The sequence below is a fragment of the Schistocerca americana genome, chromosome 7, assembly GCF_021461395.2.
Source record: "Schistocerca americana isolate TAMUIC-IGC-003095 chromosome 7, iqSchAmer2.1, whole genome shotgun sequence".
Taxonomy (NCBI): Eukaryota; Metazoa; Arthropoda; class Insecta; order Orthoptera; family Acrididae; genus Schistocerca; species Schistocerca americana.
In genome coordinates, this window is record NC_060125.1 from 211,437,549 (window position 1) to 211,459,439 (window position 21,891).

The window sequence follows — 21,891 nt, forward strand, 5'->3', positions numbered from 1 at the left end:
AGAAGCCATAATACAGAACCACATCACATACGTTACCCTGTTGTAGTTGATTCACACTGGTTCGGCAGTGGTACCACACCGATATGTCCATCGGACATATCGCTCGCGGCAGCACGGTGTGCTGGTTGTCCCTTGCGACTTGTGTCGTACGATACAAGGGGAGATAAATTTAAAGGCAACCGATATGCCTAAAAAAACATGGTTTGTGTGGATGAAGCAAAGCTACATCCTTCTGTGTAGTAAGTTTCGTAATAGAACTCTTACTTTTTGCGTAATAAACTACAAAATACTGTTTTGGAGTTGACGTTTGTTGTACACTACGCAGTCTTTCTCATTTGATTTTGAGAAGAACTATTAGATAAAATACCCTGATTAAAAAGTGGTTTGCAGGCCGGTGTGGCCGAGCGGTTCTAGGCGCTGCAGTCTGGAACTGCACGACCGCTACGGTCGCAGGTTCGAATCCTGCCTCGGGCATGGATGTGTGTAATGTCCTTAGCTTAGTTAGGTTTAAGTAGTTCTAAGTTCTAGGGGACTGATGACCACTGCAGTTAAGTGCCATAGTTCTCAGAACCATTATAAAGGGGTTTAATTTTCGGTACTGTCCATAGTTATCGTGATAACTATAAGTAAAACAAATCATTGTTTATGTTTAGTACGTTTCGTGACTATATGCTGTAAGTAACATATCGAAACTGTTTTTAACTGTGGAAGGGGAGTCGTATCTCTTTCCATTCCTCAGAAAATAGATGAGATGTATTGGAGGCTGTCCGTGACGAGAGTGTCAGCTAGGAGACACACGAAAGGCTATTGCTGCTATGCGGAGTGTGGAGCTGCTCATGTTTCTCTTCTTCGTATGCTGCCGATATACGCTGAAGCTAGAAATTAAAAGCCGTACTGAAATGAAAAGACACAGGGAGTCATCAGGTAATGATGCTGATCGGATGTTTTCACAATCTATGTTCCCTGATTCCAGGACACGTTGTGAAAGGAGTAAAAGATACCTGAAAGATAATTCCTATTATTTCTGAATGACCAGCTGCACAAAGCATACAGTGATATGTCAGGATTTTCCTAATTGTCACTGCCTTCTTCTGTTTCTTCAAACACATCGTCTGTCCCTAGGCAGAGTTCACCACTCACTGCTACGAAGTCAACAGCGTTTCTTCTCCTCGAGCTGAGTCACATATATTACTTTGCGAAATTGTACAGCTGAGGAAATACTATCCTAAGTTTATTAATATGGAATCTTTACTTATATATGTACCACAGGTGTACTTAAAAAATATTTTCTTGGTGCTATTTTTAATAACATTGACACACTCGCACCTACTTCTCAGTTGGTCGAAAATTTGTGTCGCTGTTTAACACAGAAGTTGACACTAGCTGCTCCGAGAAGTGGAAACTTGGGGTAGCCGCGCGGTCTCAGGAGCGTCGCTAAGGTTCGTGCGGCTTCCCCCGTCGCGTCGGAGATTGGAGTCCTCCCTCGGGAATAGATGTGTGTGTTGTCCTTAGCGTAAGTTAGTTTAAACTAGATTAAGTAGTGTGTAAGCCTGAGGAGCGATGATCTCAGCAGTTTGGTCCCATAGGTACTTATCACGAAAGTGGAGATTTACTGGAGCCATTCTATTGGATTCGTGGAACTTGTGTTCATATAGGCAGACCTCACGAGAAACCACAGCCGAACGCGTGACTGATATTTATATAGCTGCAACCAGAAATTACTACCTTTTTAGTTTTTTCAGCTTTAAATAATGATAAACCACAATACTTCCGCTTCAGAAGAGCTCAGGAGTGCAGCTAAAACTGAAACAGAAACGTGATATGTACTGTCGCATGGCGAATCACATCACGTATCGTATCGCGTATCATCCCGATGGTAACAACAAACAGGGCACACCGGTAAGTGTCGCGTCGAGTGATTTTCATTGAAACGTGTCGTATCGCGTACCACATCGTATCGTCTCAAACGATATGCCGACGAGAGTGGCATGCGAGAATGATTCAGGGAGTCTGTCAGGGTGGATCGCTGGTCAGTCTCACTGTATTCTGAATTAATACTTCCTCTGTACCTCGATCAAAATAAGAAACTGTTGACAGTTAAGCACAGACGGGGGGGGGGGGGGGGGGGGGCGATATTGTCGGTTCACGTTTGTGTACGCGCACCATACGGCTGTGGCAATAATAACTGGGAGTTTCCATTCTGGATACTTTTTCACGCTGCCCGCGAACCTGCAATTTTGGATTTGCTTAGCTGAATGGTAATAGCCTAACCAGTCTTCTGAGTATTTTCTCAACAAGTTCAAGACATCCTGTCGCGGAAAATAAACACGCCGCACGCACAAACAACGCATCGAATGAAAACCAATCTCTGTTGTTACGTTACTGGCTGCTAGCGTCGTTTGCCACCGACAGCCACTCCAGGTGGAAGAGTGATATGACAGTTGTGTTCTGTGGTAGATTGCTTGTAAACAAGTAGTTGTCACTCTCCTTGTTATACTGATTCGGGTATAAAAACATACAGTTGGAGGCCTTGTAAACATGCCTGTGGTTAGTTTTCCTTCGACAGTGGATGTGTTCACACACTAAAAGCAGAATAGGACAGCTAACTCAGAGCAGCACGTTAAGCATGGGCACGGATACAGCTACGTCAGAATAGTCGCCCGTTGCACCCTTGCGTTCCAGTGTCTGTTAGCTACATGTTTGTATAGCGGAACAAACAGGCGAGGGCCATTTGTCAAATGCGGCTGTCGGATCCGTTGTGCCCCAATGTTTGAGTAACTTGTTGTTCGTGCTCCTGTGTACGCCGTTACGTCAGTAATGTGCGTATCTCGTTCGGGATCATTCGCCTTTGATTGTAAATTACATGACAAATGTGAACCTCATTTCCCTATCAAATAACTCTACATAATTCCTGCTGTATGAAGTCCCCTTTCTCTCGCTTCCAATGCATCCCATAAAAAAACATTACCTTGTCACTGTAATGCAGTTTCCTGCTGACGAGGACAGAGTGGCGTATTAATGTCTTGAACAGTTACCAAATAGACTGAAATATATGGAGGGAAGTGAAAAGCGAAGTTATTCACAATAAAGGACTGATAAACCAGGAAGTAACAGGAAATGTGACTGAATGGGAAAACCGTCTAAATATTAGGGAATTTAATTAGCGAATTTATTGTTTCGAGAGCTCTTCTAGTTTATTTGTATACGTGTGTACCGGATACCATGATGCCTTTTCTACTGCAAGGCAGCATATGCTGTCCTCAGTGTAACACAGTACTACATGAGTTATTAGCGGCTTTAGTCAATGTTGATTAAGAATATTTTACTGCTGCTTATGTTTTTAGTTGATTTAGTCTCTGTTAATTTGATATAATTCTGCTCAAAATACGGAACTGATTTCTGTTTTTATTGTTCATAAAAGCGTTGAGTAATAGGCCAAATCTTTCAATATTGAAAAACATTAGAAAAAAATTATGTACCTTAAAACATAAGCCAGAAGGACGAACATTACTTAATATGAAACTATACGCACTGATCTGCACCCTAATAGTACCTCTCAGTTTAATGCTGCAGTCAGCCTTTCTACTCAATTAAGCTTTTTCCCTTCACAGAGAATATATCAGAATGACTGCCACATATCCAAAAATTATCCAGCCCTGTTTCAGCGCGAGACTACGACGCATTATTCAATAACTGATTTTAAAGTTGGGAGTTGCAAAGGCGGTATTGAAATATAACCGCTCAGAATACGCGCAGGATCCCATTTGAGACAGCTGAAAGTAAAATCACGAGCAATGAATACTATAGTTTGTTCTTTTCTTGTTAGCAAGCTTTCGACTAATAAGGACGGCTCGAAATTATTATTTAACTGAGGCGTTAAAACTCGAAAGCCTATATTTCAACTTTTCCATCGACAATAGCTTTAACAAATTTTTGTAGCGGCTTTTCTGAAATATTTTGGTATTCCTCCGAATAACATTCGCAATTAGGGCGATATAAACTGTTCTATAGAAAGTTACCGTTTAATTGAAAAAGCCGATTGTTTCTTTGGCATGTGAGATTCAGACACAAATCTTTCGATGAGTAAGAACTAACCACGTAGATTACGAAACACGTCTTTACGTCAGTTCTTTCCCATGCACTCAGTTCTAGTACACTAGATCTTCTGCATTCAGTGTGAATGTGATTTGGGTAGAAAAAGTTCAATGGATAGTATTGTAAATACAGATTCTCCAGGAAGGGGAAGAAAGAAACAGTGGTGATGCTGAAATCAAAACAACTATGAGTTATAATTTAAAAAGTTTGTTGTTGTCATTTCTGTTACGCTGATGTGTCATTCTGTACTGTTATTTACTTTTACGCAAATATTATGTATCAGTTATTGGTTGTAGTTAGTATGTCACTTCACGAACACAGTTTACCAAATTCTGGCACTCTCAGAAGAATCGCGTTTCTTTCAAGTGTCATTTATTGATGAATAATGATGTGATACTGTTTCACCATTTGTTCAACAAAAATAAAACGGAAATCTAACAGAATAATTTTATTTTGGAAATCTGCAGTGTTGCTCCTTCACAAAGGTGTAAATATCAACCAGTTCTTACATCACCGTGCTATCCCAGTTAAATATGAACCATCATATGCGAAAATCAAAACAGTTGTCACAGTTCACAGGGGTGCTTTTCTTCACGTCAGTGGGAATAAATCAACAGAAGATTGCCGAAATTAAAAATGACCTCATACGTCACACAAGTGTCCATACATCCACACAGTTTAAGCGAAAGCTTTCCTTAAAATTCAGCTCGACATATACGAAAGACTTATAACGTTATGACTCTCAGAAAAAGTTGATTGTGTCTGAATTATCTCTTACTAACCACTACAGCTGTACACTTACAACTTCACAATGCTTGGTGAATTTTGGAAACAGACAGTATTTTTTTATTTACTCATGGACAGAAATTTGGCATCTGATCTCATCTAATGATACAGTGTCAGCCGGATATCATAAGTCTCTAACGACTAATTTTGCAGCAGTGAAAGAAATAGTAAAATTGACAACAGACGGCCGTGGTGGGAAAAAATAAAAACACCAATATCGCAATTATTTGCTTGAAGTGGTTTCTGGAACATCAAAAATACTGTGAAAAAGAAACGAGAGATATTAATAAATCACAACGATCAAATAAAAACGTGCAAGGAATTTGGAACAATCAAAAACATAAGGATTACGTGCTTTGGACTGTAAAAGCCAACTTAAGCACTGGAACTTTCTAGGACATCGAAACTAGAAATTTAACCAAGTTAAACAAATGCTCTGAACTTTTTCAAGCGAAGTCACAAAGAAAAGAGGTGAGCCTATCTCCAAATATGGCTCTGATTCAAACCAGTCAGTATTTACGAAAGGAGAGAATGTATTTTCTATCAATTTTAGTGCTTTGCAGTTCTACCCTTGAAGAAGGCGAACGTTTCCGACTTTGACATACTTCTTAAGAAACGTTGCAGTCTCAGGTGGAAGCATTTTAATGGTGTCAAGTCTTATCGTCGACTCCCTGAGTCAGCTACAGAATGTAATGTCAGAGAGGAAGATGTGTGTGTGAATCAAACGATGAATATAAGGTGTGGCGTATCTGAGAACTGATTATGGCGGAAGCATTACTCATTGTTTAGGCAAATATTGGCACTTATTCTCCAAGTATGTTCTAAGATTGTCAGAAATTCATTCTGAGAGAACTAATGAAACTTATGTAGCGTATAGGATGTTATTTCATTACTTAGTACATACATAAAATACACTTCACTATTATATTTTCAATAAGTTTGTATTGCAACTTAATTTAATTAGCCTACAATGTCTAATCACTAGGAGATGGTCATGAGTCTACCAGTCTCAGCCAGAAACTCTGGCATTTAGGTTATTTTAGACTGCAAACAGTGCGTTTTTCTTGCCTATCGAATATGTACTTGCGCAGCTGAAAGCTCTGGCACCATTTGACAAAATCATGGATAGTATAAAGTTACAAATTTTCATGTAATATAGTTTTCGTGATCCTGAATAATTATCGGAAGTGTAAATGTTGGGATCTGAATTTTATCGCATCAACTAATTATTTAAAATACTGAGAAATGGTACATATTTGTCTCCATTCTTGTTAATGACATAGTAATTACTATCTTACATTCGATAAGCCAGCTTTTCTGAACTACGAGGGTTGCTCAGAAAGTAATGCACAGCCTTTTTTGCTCAGCCGAAACCAATGCTACGAATGCGAAACGTTACTTATGTATTATTTGAAGTCTCGTGAGTGCGCCAAGTTTCCGTCACTTCCGACAGACAGCGTAGCGGCAAGACAATGTTAAAATGGCGTCTGTAGGTGATGTACGTTACAAGCTACGTGCCGTCGTTGAATTTCTCGCTGCAGAGAAAGAAATTGTGGGGAGTATTCACAAACGGTTGTGCGAAGTCTATGGTGCATCTGCTGTCGACAGAAGTACAGTTAGTCGCTGGGCACGGAGGTTCAGGTCATCAGAAGGCAGTTTATGGCTCTGAGCACTATGGGACTCAACATCTGAGGTCATCAGTCCCCTAGAACTTAGAACTACTTAAACCTAACTAACCTAAGGACATTACACACATCCATGCCCGAGGCAGGATTCGAACCTGCGACCGTAGCGGTCACGCGGTTCCAAACTGAAGCGCCCAGAACGGCACGGCCACACAGGGCGGCAGAGGGCGGTTTGGCGGAGCTCCACGATTTGCAGCGATCGGGGAAACCATCCACGATAGTCACACCTGACATGTTGTAGCGAGCGGATGTTGTGATTAGCGAGCACAGATGCATTCGTGGAAGCTATTTTGAGGAGGACGAGGTGATTCACACAGGGAAGCACTGGCTCCGCCACCAAGACAATGATTGGTACCGACAGGGCATACACGCCCGTGTTTCTGGAAGGAGAAAGGCCATAGAACGGGATGGAGGCTGCGATAAAACACCATTCTTCCGCTTGCGTAATTCTCATTATGTTCAATAAAGAATTTCTGAAGAAAAAATGGGGTGCATTACTTTCTGGGCAACCCTCGTAGTACCAGACAAGTGGGAAATTTAATTGCTGCAATACAATTAAGATACATGTTTTCTGACTTTTTTCCAGTCACGGAAGACTCCAATAATATCATCAGCTAAGGTTAGGAATGTATTGCACAAGGCAAGTTTCTAAATTTGCGCAAACGTGTGCTCCAATTGTTTCTTAAAAAATATTATATGTATACGGAAAGAGGCTATATACACTTCTGTACATATATTATTACATGAAAAGGTGTACCGTAGACTTTGTGATTTGGATAAGATTCTATTAAATACGAAAATATTAGAATTAGCAGCAAGAGAAGTGGAAATTTGGGAATTTGTGGTAAGGCCTTACGGGACCAAACTGCTGAGGTCATCGGCACCTAATCTTACACACTATTTAATCTACCTTAAACTATCTTACGTTAAGGACGACACACACCCATGCCCGAGGGAGGACTCGAACCTCCGACAGGGGGAGCCGAGCGGACCGTGACAAGACGCCCAGACGGTAGGTCAATGGTAGTGGCATTTTGTTTATGTAAACAAATGTATTATCGTCTTTTAGCTGTAATAGTCTTGCCAATTAAAAAAGGCTTCAGACAGAGAGAAAACACGTCTTGGAAAACAGACAGGCACATAGAATGAAGTGATTCCTGTTGTCAGAGTTCGACAAATTTAATCTTTTGTTCCCAAAAGGGTTACAGGGAATAGAAAGGAAACATAACTATTGAAGAATAAATTCCTATAATAGGTACCTTGAACTTGAAATTTGTAGGCCAGTAAACGAGTGATTAAAAAGACTTTAAGGAAAATGTTTACGAAACACGAGACGCTTGAAATTATTTTAATGGCAGACACATGGTAGTGTGCATCTGGCGGAAAGTTGCAATTCTGTTGCCATCTTCGGGATGCCCTTGTGTTGGTATGGATATGTGATACTACGAGGATCGTAGTAATGCCCAACATTTTTATACTCAGAACATGTTTATTGTTAAGAGTCAGAATTTGGTGACAATATACATCAAAATGTCTTACCCATGTCTACTTTTCTACGTAGTTTTCAGCACATTCTATGGCAGTACGCCATAATTGTGGAAGAGAATGTATTCCCTGCTGCTAAAAGCTCTTGTCCTGTAGGCGTAGCCATGTTTTGAATGAATGACTGACCCTCGTTTTATCTTCAAGGTGTATTCCCCATAGAGAATCTTTGAGCATCCCAAAGAGATGAAAGTCCGAGGGTACTACGTCAGGACTGTAGGGTGGATGAGGCAATGATGTCAAACGCAATTTGGCAATGTGTCCTGGGTTCTCAGACTTGTGAGTGGGCGTGCATTATCGTGTTGGAGCAAGATTTGTGATGGATTCTTGTCCGATCGAACACGTCGAAAACGGTTATTGAGTTTATTCAGAGTCTTTCAAGTATGCCTCTGAATTGATAGTTGACCCTCTGGGCACAAAATCCACGAGAATGACGCCATTAAAATCCCAGAAGACTGTCACCATGACTTTTCCGACAGAGGGGATTGTCTTGAATTTTTTCTTTTGTGGTGAATGAGGATGATACCACTCCATGGACGGCCTTTTTGTTTCCGGCTCAAAGCGGTACACCCAGCTTTCATCCCCTGTAACGATCCGTGACGGAAAGGCTTCTCCGTCGGTCTCAAAACGCTCCAACAGTTCAGACGAAATGGCCTTTCATGAATCTTGTGGTCCGCTGTGAGCATTCGTGGAACCCATCGTGAGCACCTCTTTGGATATCCGAGTGTCTCGATCATTGAAGACGCACTTCCAACGCTCACCGACAACTGTAGAGCCATTGTCGAGTTGTGATGCGCCGGTCGGCACGAATAATGGCATGTGCATGACTCAGCAAGTCTGGAACAGCGGCTGTGACAAGACGCCCCGAGCGTGGCTGATCATGGAGCTCTGTTTCTGCATTTCCTGAGGCTGTAACTTTCTTTACCCATCGACCAACTGTACTCCTATGAACTGCAGCATCGCCATACACTGCACACAAACGTTTATGGACGTTCACCACGGTTGCATTTTCTGCACACAAGAATTCAATAACAGAGTGCCGCTTGTATCGTGAGTCGTATGTAGACGCCATTTTGACGCTGTACTGCGGCTCTGCCTTACATCATAACGGTTCTAAACTTCGCCGACGCACAGTACAAACATCAAATGTGAAGCACGAACAAGGACAATTGTCTATCTATATTAATGGATTTTGTAAAAAAATGTGGCACATTACTTATTGAACGACCTTCATATATCCCATCTCATTGTCGTCGTGTAGTGCAGATGAGTTAACAACGACGGGGGCGAGGGCAGGATGTAGGTGGCAACGAGGAGATGGAAGCCGAATCTGAGTCCAGTGCCGAGCATTCGCCTCCAACCCCGGCAATGGGAGCCCGTCCGTGAACACGAGCCGAAAAGCTGGGCAGATGGCGTGCACCCACATCCAGAGCGAAGCAGCAAACGGACGTAGAGGAATCCTGAAGATTACTGAGGTCTATTGTCAGTCACAGTCATTTGAGGAATCTCTCGAGACAGATGATCGATGACGGGGCCTGAACTGTGCAACGAGCCAAAGCAGAATGCGTAGGAGCCGTGAAGGGAAATTTCCTGACAGCTTCAGTGACGATGAGCCAACATGTATTCCAGAGAGGGCCCGCAAAATCCAAGGGCACACGTTGCCCATGTGCTTGAGGTTTGGGCCATGCGGCTGATTGATGCGCACCACAGGCTCGGCTCTGAGAAGTCTACTGTTCAGTTTCCACATCCAGACGGTGCCAAGTGTCAAGTGTCATCACACCAACTGCTTGGAGCGACGACGCCACAGTGACCTTGGGTGTAGCAAGCCAAGCACATGAAGCTGGAGACCCTCGGGAGCCACAACGCGTGACTCCTCATTTCGGTGCAAAGCAAAATGACACCTCGGGAAACTGCAAGGTTGTTCCGGCGGGCACAGCATCAGCGGACGACCGAACTACGAATATTTGTGGCTGAGCGTGGCTAGATAGTGTGGACGTAGTGCAACAGAATCTGCAAATCAGGATCTGCTGCTGTGGCCTGGGCAGTTTGCGGAAAGCCTTGCAAAGGATCTGTATCTTCTGCACCAATGAATCAACAAGAGCAGGGGACGAGGTGAATGCGGAATCTGGGCCAATAGAGAGGCGAGAATGATCATCTGCGTTGGCATCCTTAGAAGTGATCCAAAACGCAATCTAATATTTTTTATTTGAGAAAGGAAGAACCCACTGTCACAGATTCTGCCCTGTGCGAGTAGTTACTGACTGAGAAGTGCTAAACAAAGATTGTAGAGGTTTATTGTCAATCAGCAACGAAAATGTTCTTCAATAAAGATACTGGTGAAACTTATTGAAACCGCAGAGAATAGTGAGAGACTCCTTTCCAATTTGCGGATAATTGCACTGAGCTTGCTTCCATAACATCAAAGCAAAGGCAATCAGCCTGTCAACAGCACAAAATCTATGCTACAATACTGCACCGATGCCGTAAGCAGAAGCATCCGCACCCAAAGCCACAGGATTGTTTGTATGAAAATAAACAGTGCATCTATCACTAAGCAAAACATCTTCCAACTTCTGGAAAGCAGACTGAGATTTCTGAGAACAAGCAAAAGGAACGTCCTTTCTGTGCAACGGATGCAAAGCAGCCGCGGCCTCAAAATGGCTGGGAATACGGGATGATTATAATTAAACTTCCAAACCGCTGTACAAATAACACCACAGGTCAGAATAACGTCGGAGAAGGGGGAAAACGTATGGCTGAAGAAGACTAATAGTTACAAAATGTAGCAATTTATGTAGCTATAACCATCATAATTTAAAGCGGTAGACCACAAATGACAAATGAATCATACAAGCCGGTCGCTGTGACAAGCGGTTCTAGGCGCTTCAGTCTGCAACCGCGCGACCGCTACGTTGGCAGGTTCGAATCTTGCCTCGGGCATGGATGTGTGTGATGTCCTTAGCTTAGTTAGGTTTAAGTAGGTATAAGTTCTAGGGGACTGATGACCTCAGATGTTATATCCCATAATGCTCAGAGCTATTTGAACCATTTGAATCACACAAAAATTCCTGTGGTGTACATTTGACGTTAAACCAACTGTAATACTCAATGCGCATGGGCGTACAGGTTTGATACTGTTAGTTACGTAAGCGCTTCCACCACTGCAAGGTCATATAAAATTGGATGGGAAAATTCGGTTTTTAATTGCCCTGAGGCCAGAAACCACATAAAAAGCATCAATAAAAATCAAATCGGATTATTAATTTCCGTGTAACTTGCGCAAAACATGTCCAGTATGCTGTCCATCGTTTTCTGCAACAAGTTGAAATCGAAAAACAGCATGTTCTACAACTGACTGAAGTGTTTCCGGCGTCACTTTCAGAATGTGTTGCACAATGCGTGACTTCAATGCACCTAAGTTTGCAATCGAACACTCAACACAGCTTTCAGGCATCTTCACAGCCAGAAGTTACACGGATTAAGATCAGGAGATCGGGACGGTCATGGTGTAGGGAAATGGCAGCTGATAATTCTAGCATTTTCAAATTGGCGCATCAGCAGCAGTAACTCGATTTGCAATGTGCGGAGATGCGCCATCTTGCATAAAAATGATCCCATCCACACATCCATGCCGTTGAAGAGCTGGAATGTCGTGCTTGCGCAAAGGACACTCATACCGCTTACCAGTGACGGTACAAGTTACAGGACCGGAAGCACATGTCTCTTCCAAAAAATATAGCCCTATGATAAATGATGCCGTAAATCCGCACTACACAGTGATCTTTTCCGGATGAAGTTGTAATGGTTAATTTGCGTGTGAATTTTCCGTTGCCCATATTCGACAATTCTGTATATTGACATATCCTGTCAGATGGAAGTTGGCCTTATCTGTCCACAAAATCTTCCACGGCCAATCATTGTCCACTTCCATGCGGGCAAGAAATTCTAAAGCAAAGGTCTCTCTTGTTGGCAGATCCACAGGAAGTAACTCGTGCACATGGGTAATTTTGAATGGGTAGCAAAGAAGTATGTTTAGAAAGAGCTTATACACTGTGCTCACGGATATGTCCAATGTTCGGGTGAATCTCCGTGCACTACATGTTTGGACACCACCACACGTCTCCTCCTGTATTACTGTGGCCACTGCTTCCACTGACGTCGAATCAATTCGTTTCCTCCCTCTACCAGGTTGCACACCAAAGGAAAACGTCCTTTCGAATTTCCGAATCATTTTCTCCAGACCCATGGCAGTCATCGGACCAACGCCTTTTTTCAAACCCTTCAGTGTCTGGGACTTCGACAGAGCGACGTGTGCACAGTCATCATTCTTGTAATACAGCTTTACAAGCAGAACGGTATCCTGCATTGAGACAGTCATGCGACCGTCACAGACGCGAAAGGAGGAAAATCTGTGTACGTGGCGTGTTTATACCAACTGCAATGGGTTGCGCGAATGACAGGTATTTTCACTTACGTCTTCTGAACCATACAGTGCCATCTATTGATCAATTTTTTTCTTATGCCTTACGTTTTTCCCCTTCTCCGATAACATTCCGATGCAGTTTGACACCATTCTGACCAGTGGTGTTATTTCTACAGCGTTCTGAAAGTTTAATTATAATCACCGCGTATATCGGACGTAATACGTGAACTTCCCTAAAGGTGCGTTTACACTGCGATTCGTATCGGCACATGTATGAGATACATGTATATGCGACTTTGCGACATGTATCGCGACTTGTATGAGTTGGCAAGTATCAACCTCATACATGTATGAGCGTGCGTTTACACTGGTTGATATGTATCACTGTGCGATAGCTTCCGACGACGATTTGGAAGATTTCACATTTTTATGTGCTGATACACTTGCTCTTTTGGAAGATGATAGGAAGAAATGGCGGAGGAAGCGTAGATGGTGGCACAGAGAGTTTCTCGCGAATTAACGCTAGAGGATGGCGCATATTTTAGAAATTATGTTAGGATGAGTATGGAGGATTTCCGCGGTTTGTTATCACTTGTGGCTCCTCTTGTGTCCAAAACCAACACAAACTTTCGGGAAGCGATTCCACCAAAGGATCAGTTGGCAGTAACACTCCGTTTTTTAGCCACTTGGGATTCCTCGTAAAACGAAGATTTCATGACAAAACATTTGCATTGTCGCGCGATTGCTAATGCCAACGTCTCACACACGATTGTCGGCATCCGTTGTCAACATTATCACGCGAGGCCGCCGGAATAATAGCAAAACATTGATATACTTGCCAGATGCGTGAAAAAATTATATAATGTATTACTTACTCTGATATATATATATAAAACTTTTACCTTCACTTCTTGGGATAACACTTGCACAATGGCCTCGCAAACACGAAGAATACTGTTGCGTATGTCACTTTTTGATATTCTATGCAGATATATTAACGTCGAAACGACAGTCGGCACCGTCAAAACTCAAACAGCCGCCAAAGAGCCTGGTACTACGCATGAGCTAATCGTCGAAATAAGCGGCAGTCGACAAGACGACAGGAAATGATAGTACTGCGCATGCGCGAGTTCTTCAAATGTCGCTCATACATGTCGCGTATATGGCCAAAAAGCGATATACAAAATGTATACGCGACATGTATGAGCTCTAGGGTCCGCATACAAGTTCCGTGAATTTTTGTATGAGGTGATATATCGCGACATGTCAAATTGACATGTCGCTCATACATGTCGCGATACATGTATCCCAGTGTAAACGTACCTTAAACAGACTGAAATTCCCGCTCATTACGTAGGGGTGGAAGGTCACGGATAACAAGCAAATGTAATTGCAATGGGTGAACACCCTGCTTATTAATGACGTATCCTAAGTAACCAAGTTCAGTCTGAAAAATAAAACACACACATTTTTCGCTGTTACATTTGAGACCAGCTGCAGACAGCACTTGAAACAGAGAGCGAAGATTGCTCACGCGGTCTTCCGGAGTGTTACCTGAGACGACAATGTGATCGAAATAATTTGAGCAAAAAGTAAATTTTGCAATCAGCTGCTCCAGAATGTGCTGAAATACAGTGGGTGTAGAAGCGCTGCGAAATGGGAATCTCAGAAATTTGAAGAGACCCAGATCCAACAGATCTTCCAGATGCGAGAAGGGGTAACAGTTGTCTTGAAATAGGCCCACAGCCGGATTCTGCCGGACGGCTTCTTTAGAATAATAAGATAGTACACCCACTGGCTGCCAGTAACGAGTGCTTCGAGGCCGCTATCTTGCAAAGCAGTGAGTTCCCGAGCCACCTGCACTCTTAAGAGCCTAAGAACAGATCGAGCTCTAACAAAATATGGCTGTGCATTGTCCTTTGTTGCGACAAGGGCAGATGGTTCAAATGGCTCTGAGCACTATGGGGCTTAACATCTGAAGTCATTGGTCCCCTAGACTTAGAACTACTTAAACCTAACTAACCTAAGGACATCACACACATTCATGCCCGAGGCAGGATTCGAACTTGCGACCGTAGCAGCAGCGCAGCTCCGGACTGAATGACAAGGGCAACAAAACTGCTGACTTTGCCTATAGCCTCAGAAAACAAATCCTGAAATTCTGCACATGGATCCCCGAGGATCAAAGTAAGAAGCAGAAAGTACGTTGTCCTGAATGTTTAACCTAAACAAATCAAAGCCAAAAATATTAGCAATGTCTCGGGAGTAAAGCACTGTAAATTTCACTATCTTCATCAAATTTCGGAAAGCTGCATGAAGGCTACAACTGCGTAAGACAGGAATGTCTCGGCTGTTACATGCCGTCAGCATGTGATGTGATGTGCACAACTTAGGTTGGCCAAGCAGTCCGTAAATGCTACGGTTGAGGAAAGTCTGAAGCTCCAATGACAAGTTGCAAACGATCCAGCATTAGTAAGACACGCGAAATGTTTGTTATGTTTACACAGTATTGGAGATGAGTTGGGAGCCTTTCCTGAACGGCTGTTATAGTGTTCGTTTGCACTAATACCGCTGTGGCGTTTTGGAAACACACTGTACACGGTTTGTGATTTCGCTTTGCCTGGAGGAGTGGCAGAAGTGGGTGCATTACGCTTCTGTAAGCACACAGACTGCATATGTGCCCCTATGCTCCAAAAAAAGCAAGTCACATTACGCGAGAGGCAATATCGGTGATCATGTGCCGTATTACAGCGAGGAGAGGACTGCACACCTTGTTTGGGACTTGACAAGTGTTTAGGCGAGCGTTCTGGCAGTGGCCGGCCAGGCCGCTGCCTACAAGCTGACTGCGAGGCCCCTTTGTCTAAGAAATGAGAATGTTCGTCAACACGTTGTATGTGATGCACTGCGACGTATGTACTGAATTGTGCGAGGTACTCCGTTCAGTCTTCCTCAGCCTCGACAAACTCACGAAATGGGGGCGCATACTTAGGTGGTGGCACTGCCGTTGGGTCCGGCATCTTGTATGAAGTCATCTTCGCCGTTATGAAGCGATTCATCACTTGAAGCAATTGCGCCATTTGTTGACTCTGAAACTGAACGAACTGAGACAGGCCAACTGCAGGCAGCGCAGGAGGTGATTGCGGCGCCGTAGCCATGATTAATTAAGCAATGCACAAAATAAGACAGTTAAGGACAAAGAAAGCAAATGAGGGGTGCAAAAGCAGTAACCACGAAATCTGAAACATAAAGAGCAGAAGCAAGTCAAACACAGGGGACAAAAAGACAAGTAACCGAAAGAAACGACTAAGAAGACGACATAACAGGGAGAAAGCAACTAGAATTGACTGCCATTCATAGCTATGAATATTTCTCCCCACCTATGTCGTGTATGGCTTCGTACGCAATGGTGAGCAGAGATGGGCTACAGAATGGTGCAGCAATTGTTGTCGTATGAAAACAATACAGAAGAAGAAATGATTACCCAACAAGTTAACATTGTAAACAGGGGATTTACTTAACTTATATTTCTCCAGGTATACTAATTTCCATAACAAATAATACAGCAAGGATTCGAATCTAGCTTGTACAGTGACAGTTAGGATGAGTTTCATGTACTAAGAAGAGGTGATGGTTTCCTAGCGATGAGGCTGAAACTGCAAGTGTGTGGAGCGGCAGCAGAGGGCGCTCACGATCTACAGCTACTGGAGGCATGGCTCAGCAGGTGTGGACCATTGGATCTGCCAGATCCCGTGCGATTGCTCTCAGCGTCTCACGCAAACTTGCAATTCCGTTGTCGACTTCGCAACACCTGTGGGGTTGTTTCGGTATGTGGTAACAAACTCTGTGCCGTGTTTCTGGGAAGAGGGTACATCAGCGCGGTGGAGAGATTGCGGCTCGTTTCTGGGCTAAAACAGTATCTTGTTTCAACTTGTGGTCTTTTATTACATTTTATTAAACTATGAAATAATGTTTACAAAGTGTTTCTGGTAGGATGAATAATCATAACCGCGTAGCTGGTTTTAGACATATTCTGAAAACGCCACTCCTTTTGCAGAACATCTCCATCCTGGTGGTGCTGCTCTATAGCTGGAGGATCGGAGCGAACGCCAACCGACACGCCGCTCTTCAGGACGTCTACTACGGTGAGATTCCTTAATATTGCATTATTGTTCGGCATATGTTACCCATTAGTTTTTCTGCATGTCTACTGACCTTGATAAAATAAGTTCACAACATGTGATATCTCTGTACTTGGATGTGGATTGTCATATTTCATTCCATACCAAATTTAGCGGTACAGTCAGATAATCTCGTACAATTTAAATTGGATTCCCCTTGCAAGTCATTGGAATTTAGATGAAATGAGTCTAAAATACTACCGTGGCCCTCGGTGCCCTCCAGGTTAAGGGATAAAACTAAGAGGAATATCGGTACCTGGCGAAGGCAAGGAGAAAGCGATGCAATCTACCCAACAACTTTTGCTGGGTATAGGGTAGAACTAATTAATGTGGCATCTGGAACAAAATAAATTGCCTTTGGCAGAGGTTCACGTAACTGCAGCATTATGTCTAATGACATGCTGTACCATTTGTAGTAAATAATGAACTGCCGGCTGCTGTCGCCGAGCTGTTCTTGGCGCTTCAGTCTGGAACTGCGCTACCACTAAGGTCGTAGGTTCGAATCCTGCCTCGGGCAAGGATGTGTGTGATGTCCTTAGGTTAGTTAGGTTTAAGTAGTTCTAAGCTCTAGGGGACCGATGACCTCAGATGTTAAGTCCCACAGGCCTCAGAGCCATTTGAATCATTTGAAGTAAATGAACTTTCCGATTTCGTTGAGGTATAAAAATGGTTCAAATGGCTCTGAGCACTATGGGACTTAACTTCTGTGGTCATCAGTCCCCTAGGACGTAGAACTACTTAAACCTAACCAACCTAAGGACATCATACACATCCATGCGCTAGGCAGGATTCGAACCTGCGACCGTAGCGGTCGCGCGGTTCCAGACTGGAGCGCCTAGAACCGCTCGGCCACACCGGCCGGCGTTGAGGTATAGTGGTGCACTTTTGCGACCTCTAGCTCTGCATTACAGATTACAATGATCCAGACACCTTAAAAATTTAGTGTTTTTGGAGTACACGGATGACGTGTTGTTTCACCCAAACTAAGAAACGACTTAGGTATTTCCAGCAGATGTTCTCATGTTCAATAAAAATTTCTGTGCTGAGAGTAATATTTGTGCCACAGGATGGAGCTGATTCCATAACACAGTTCCATAGACTAAACCAGTTATTTTGTCAAATCAAATTTATATAATTTATTTTTCATTTTCGGTTACAAATTGCATACAGTATGAGTAGTTTCGAGCTCCCTCGATCATCTTCAGATGTACGTAGTTTCGTCAGCAACCCTTCTTCTCTCTGTCGCTACTACACGTGGAAAACTGTTCCGATGTGGAATTGTGACTGAAATTTAAAAATCGACAGAGGTGCTGATTCCTTTCGCGAAGAATACTTTGACTATAGCGGAAATACCTTTCGTCCTCGTGTAATGATAGGACCCACAGAACACCACCACGAAACTTTCCCAGTCATTACACAACATCATCCACGTTTCTTTATACAAAGTCCGTAGCCTTGACTGCACACGCCAGCTTTCGCTATAGCGGGTTGATGTCATAGGCTTCAGTCTGATGGTTGGTTCAATACAGGTCACCACGTTACTCTATCCTGCAAACGCCTCTTCTCCTCAGCATTACCACTGACATCTGACCCTCTTTACTAGAGTCAACGCTTCTAACAGATCTGACCGCCCTTCACCACACCTTTTCCTTTATTACTGGATTACCAATTTCTTGATGCCTCATGAGGTGTCCTATCAACTTTGTCGTCCTTTTAGTTAAGAGGTGCCATAATTGTATTTCCTCCACAGTGCAATTCAGTTACTCATCATCAGCTATCAGATGTACTCATACACTGTCCAGTCACATTAATGTAACCACCACTCAAAATCCTGGATAACCACCTTTTTCAGCGCATATCACTGTGAGACGTGACGGAGGAGAGTCAGTTTCCTGGAAGATACCACCAGGGATGTGAAGCCATGACAACTCAAGTGCCACGGTCAGCTGCGCTAGGTTCAGAATGCCCGATCAAGATGGTCCCACAGATGCTCGCTTGGGAGTACAATAAATATAACGTGGTGCTCTTCGAACCACGCACGTACCATGCGACTTGTGTGACATGTTGCATTGTCCTGCTAGTAGATGCCATCGTGCCGAGGAAAAACAAATGTGTTTATGGGTAGATGAGGTTCACAAGGACGGATGCATACTTGTGTTGATCCATTGTGCCTTCCTTCATGTCGGGTTTATGCAGTGAATGCCACGAAAATATTCCCCACAACACAAAGTTCCCTCCTTCACACTGGACCTTTTGTTTTCAGAAGTTTCACGCCGTACACGTCATCTGCCATCCGTCTGACAGAGCATAAAACGTGATTCATCTGAATCGGCCTGCTGTCCCCATTCAGTCCAGTTGTGATACTAGCATGCAAATTTCAGCCTTCGTAGCCGATGAACAGCTATCAGTAAGGATGCAAGGACCTGCTACTTGCTGCAGAGGCCAATATGCAACAACGTTCTCTGAACGTACGTGGAGAAGACGCTGTTGGTAGCCCGTTAGGACATCTGGGCGGTCGGTAGCCAACAGTTTCACGTACACTCGCCCGTAAACGTCTCTGCAGTCGTCGTTCGCCACTGTCGTGTATGGCGGTTGTTGGACCGCAATCATCTGAGGGCTGGTTTTTGATAGTGCCATTTTGTCATGCTCGGGACCACGTGCCACAACGCACGAGAACAGCTTGAAAACCTAGCCGTTTCGGAAATGCTCCCACCCTTGTCCCTAAAACCGATGATAATGCCCTTTTGTACTTGGATAAATAACTCCGTTTCCGCTTTACGAGAACGACTGCACTGTTTTCTCCATCCTCCCGACACGCTTTACATACCAACCGCTTTCAGTGCTGCCACCTGCGGTCTGTGAGTTACTGCACGCTAACGTCAAACGTAGCGGGTGATCACCTTAATAATGTTAAGCTTTCTTCTGCAACACTCCATTTCTCAACCTTCTATCGTTTTCTCGTCTGAATTGTTTATTGTCCACTTTCCACTTCCGTACATGAATGCACACCTTCAGAAAAAGACCTGTGACGTTTAAGTTTTCGTTAGAAGCTGACAAAGTTTCCTTTTTCTGAAATACATTCCTTCTTATTACCACTCCTCAAGCAATATCTTCGCCACTTAGGCTACGGCCAGTTATTAGTGTCGGACGTCGTAACGTAATATCCTCAGCATTGCCTGGTTGACTACGCTACATTACCCTTATGTTACTATTCATGATATCCGTCTTACAACCCCTTTTAATGACACTATCAGTTCCGTTCAACTTATCATACAAATCACTTGCCACCTCTCACAGAACAGCAGTCTCACCGAAAAGCTCAGTTTTCCTTATTCTTTTCTCTTCACTTTAATACCCTTTCCAAATATCTCGAAGCTCTCTTTTACTGCATCCACAATGCACAGATCGAATAACATCAGGGATAGATAATTGTTCTATCTCGTCTGATGCTCTCTTGTCATTTGATCCTTATAACTGCTAACTGATTTATATAGAAGTTGCAAACAAATCCGCGCGATCGCTACAGTCGCAGTTCGAATCCTGCCTCGGGCACGGATGTGTGTGATGTCCTTAGGTTAGTTAGCTTTAAGTAGTTCTAAGTTCTAGGTAACTGATGACCTCAGATGTTAAGTCCCACAGTGCTCAGACCCATTTGAACCATTTTGCAAACAAACTTTCGCTCCCTGCTACCTTCAGCATTTCAAAGCGCGCATTTCGCTCAGTAAAGCTAAACGCTTTCGCTTAATATACCGACCCTGTAAACATAGGTTTGCTTTCTTCAATTCTGTCTTATAAGATAAGCCGTAAGATAAGCAGTTACTGTCTCGCGTGTTTCTACATTTCTCTGCAACCCAACGCATCTTCCCAGTTGTTGGCTCTTATAAGTCTTTTCATTCTTCTTCAATTAACTCATATCACTATACTGCAACCGTGACTTATTGAACAGGTGGTTCAGTAATACTCGTATTCACACCTGTCAGCTTCTGACTTCCTTGGAATATTACGTCTTCTAATAAAGTAGAATTAGGCACAGCAGATACTATTCCATGTTTGCATTAGTCGTACTCGAAGTTCGCGCTCGTCTCTCTACTGCAGGGCCGGCCAGAAATTCTGCATGCGTGCGGTGCTCCTGCACATGTGCAACTTCCGGGTCACAGCGTGCACGCCGCAGCCGTCAGCGTACATGTAGTGCATGTTTCTACGCACAGATGTCGTTCCTCTGTTACACAAAGTTCGTTATCGACACCTCGTATGTATATCACAACCTGGGCTGTATCTGTAAGACCTGTTGCTTCATCGAGCGCAACAGAGAAAGCAACAAAGTATTTAGCCTTATTTATTAGCTGCCTGTGCAGATCGCCGGCCATAGGACTGATACGTCTTGTCACTGTTTGTTTGGATAGACTGATTTCTTGAAACCTGCTAACGTTCGTGGGACACACAAGTTCTGCAGCATCAATCAGACACCCTTTCACAAACTCCCCTTCGGAAAAGGGTTTCCCAGATTGTGCAATTCTTAATGCGATTTTAAAACTTGCTCGCTGTGAAGATTTAGTGTGGTTGTCATTCTAGAAAATGGAAAACAGTACGTTGTACAGCGTACAGTAAAACAGACGTAAATGTAACACAAAAAACTAAGAGTTCAAGAAGTATCAGTCACTTTGACGTACAGTAAAATCGAGTTGATGTGTCTCATCCATTTTCTGAAGGACGTTTAATTTTGCTTGCCGTTCTTCACTGTTGAGTACACTACACTTGTGTTTGTGATATGTATTGTAATGTCTTTCAATTGAAAACTTATGCTGGACCCCTATTATTCGGCGGCACAGCAAACACTGTGAGTTTTCACCAACGGCTACAAAAAAGAATTGCAGTTCCCAGTCATTTTTAAACGACTGAGAGCATAGATCTCCCGTCCTTTGCGTTTTCATAGTACTTGCCATTTCTCAGTACTTTCTGTTAAGGTTACAGTCACCAGAGGTAAACGAGACTGGATGTGTTGCGCTCTTGCTTGTACCAAAGGGAAGTGGAGCCGCCGCCGTTCATTTAGCAAACATGTCTCATAACAGATGTCGCTATCGCGCGCTGTCACACACGTGCGCAAATGTGCAGCACTTCCGCACGTCTGCACTCTGTGCAGCGTTTGGCCGGCCCTGCTCTACTGAATGCTCTTCTTTGCTTT

The 21,891-nt window shown here is 43.4% G+C and overlaps 1 protein-coding gene across 2 annotated transcripts in view; it reads left to right on the forward strand.

Annotated features, from left to right (window-relative positions):
• The window catches only part of LOC124622288, a 770,325-nt gene that overhangs the window by 486,916 nt on the left and 261,518 nt on the right, over nucleotides 1-21,891 (forward strand). For both annotated transcript variants that reach the window (XM_047147957.1, XM_047147958.1), the window contains exon 3: nucleotides 16,586-16,673. In XM_047147957.1, the coding sequence (XP_047003913.1) occupies nucleotides 16,586-16,673 (88 nt within the window). The remainder of the gene's footprint in view (nucleotides 1-16,585; nucleotides 16,674-21,891) is intronic.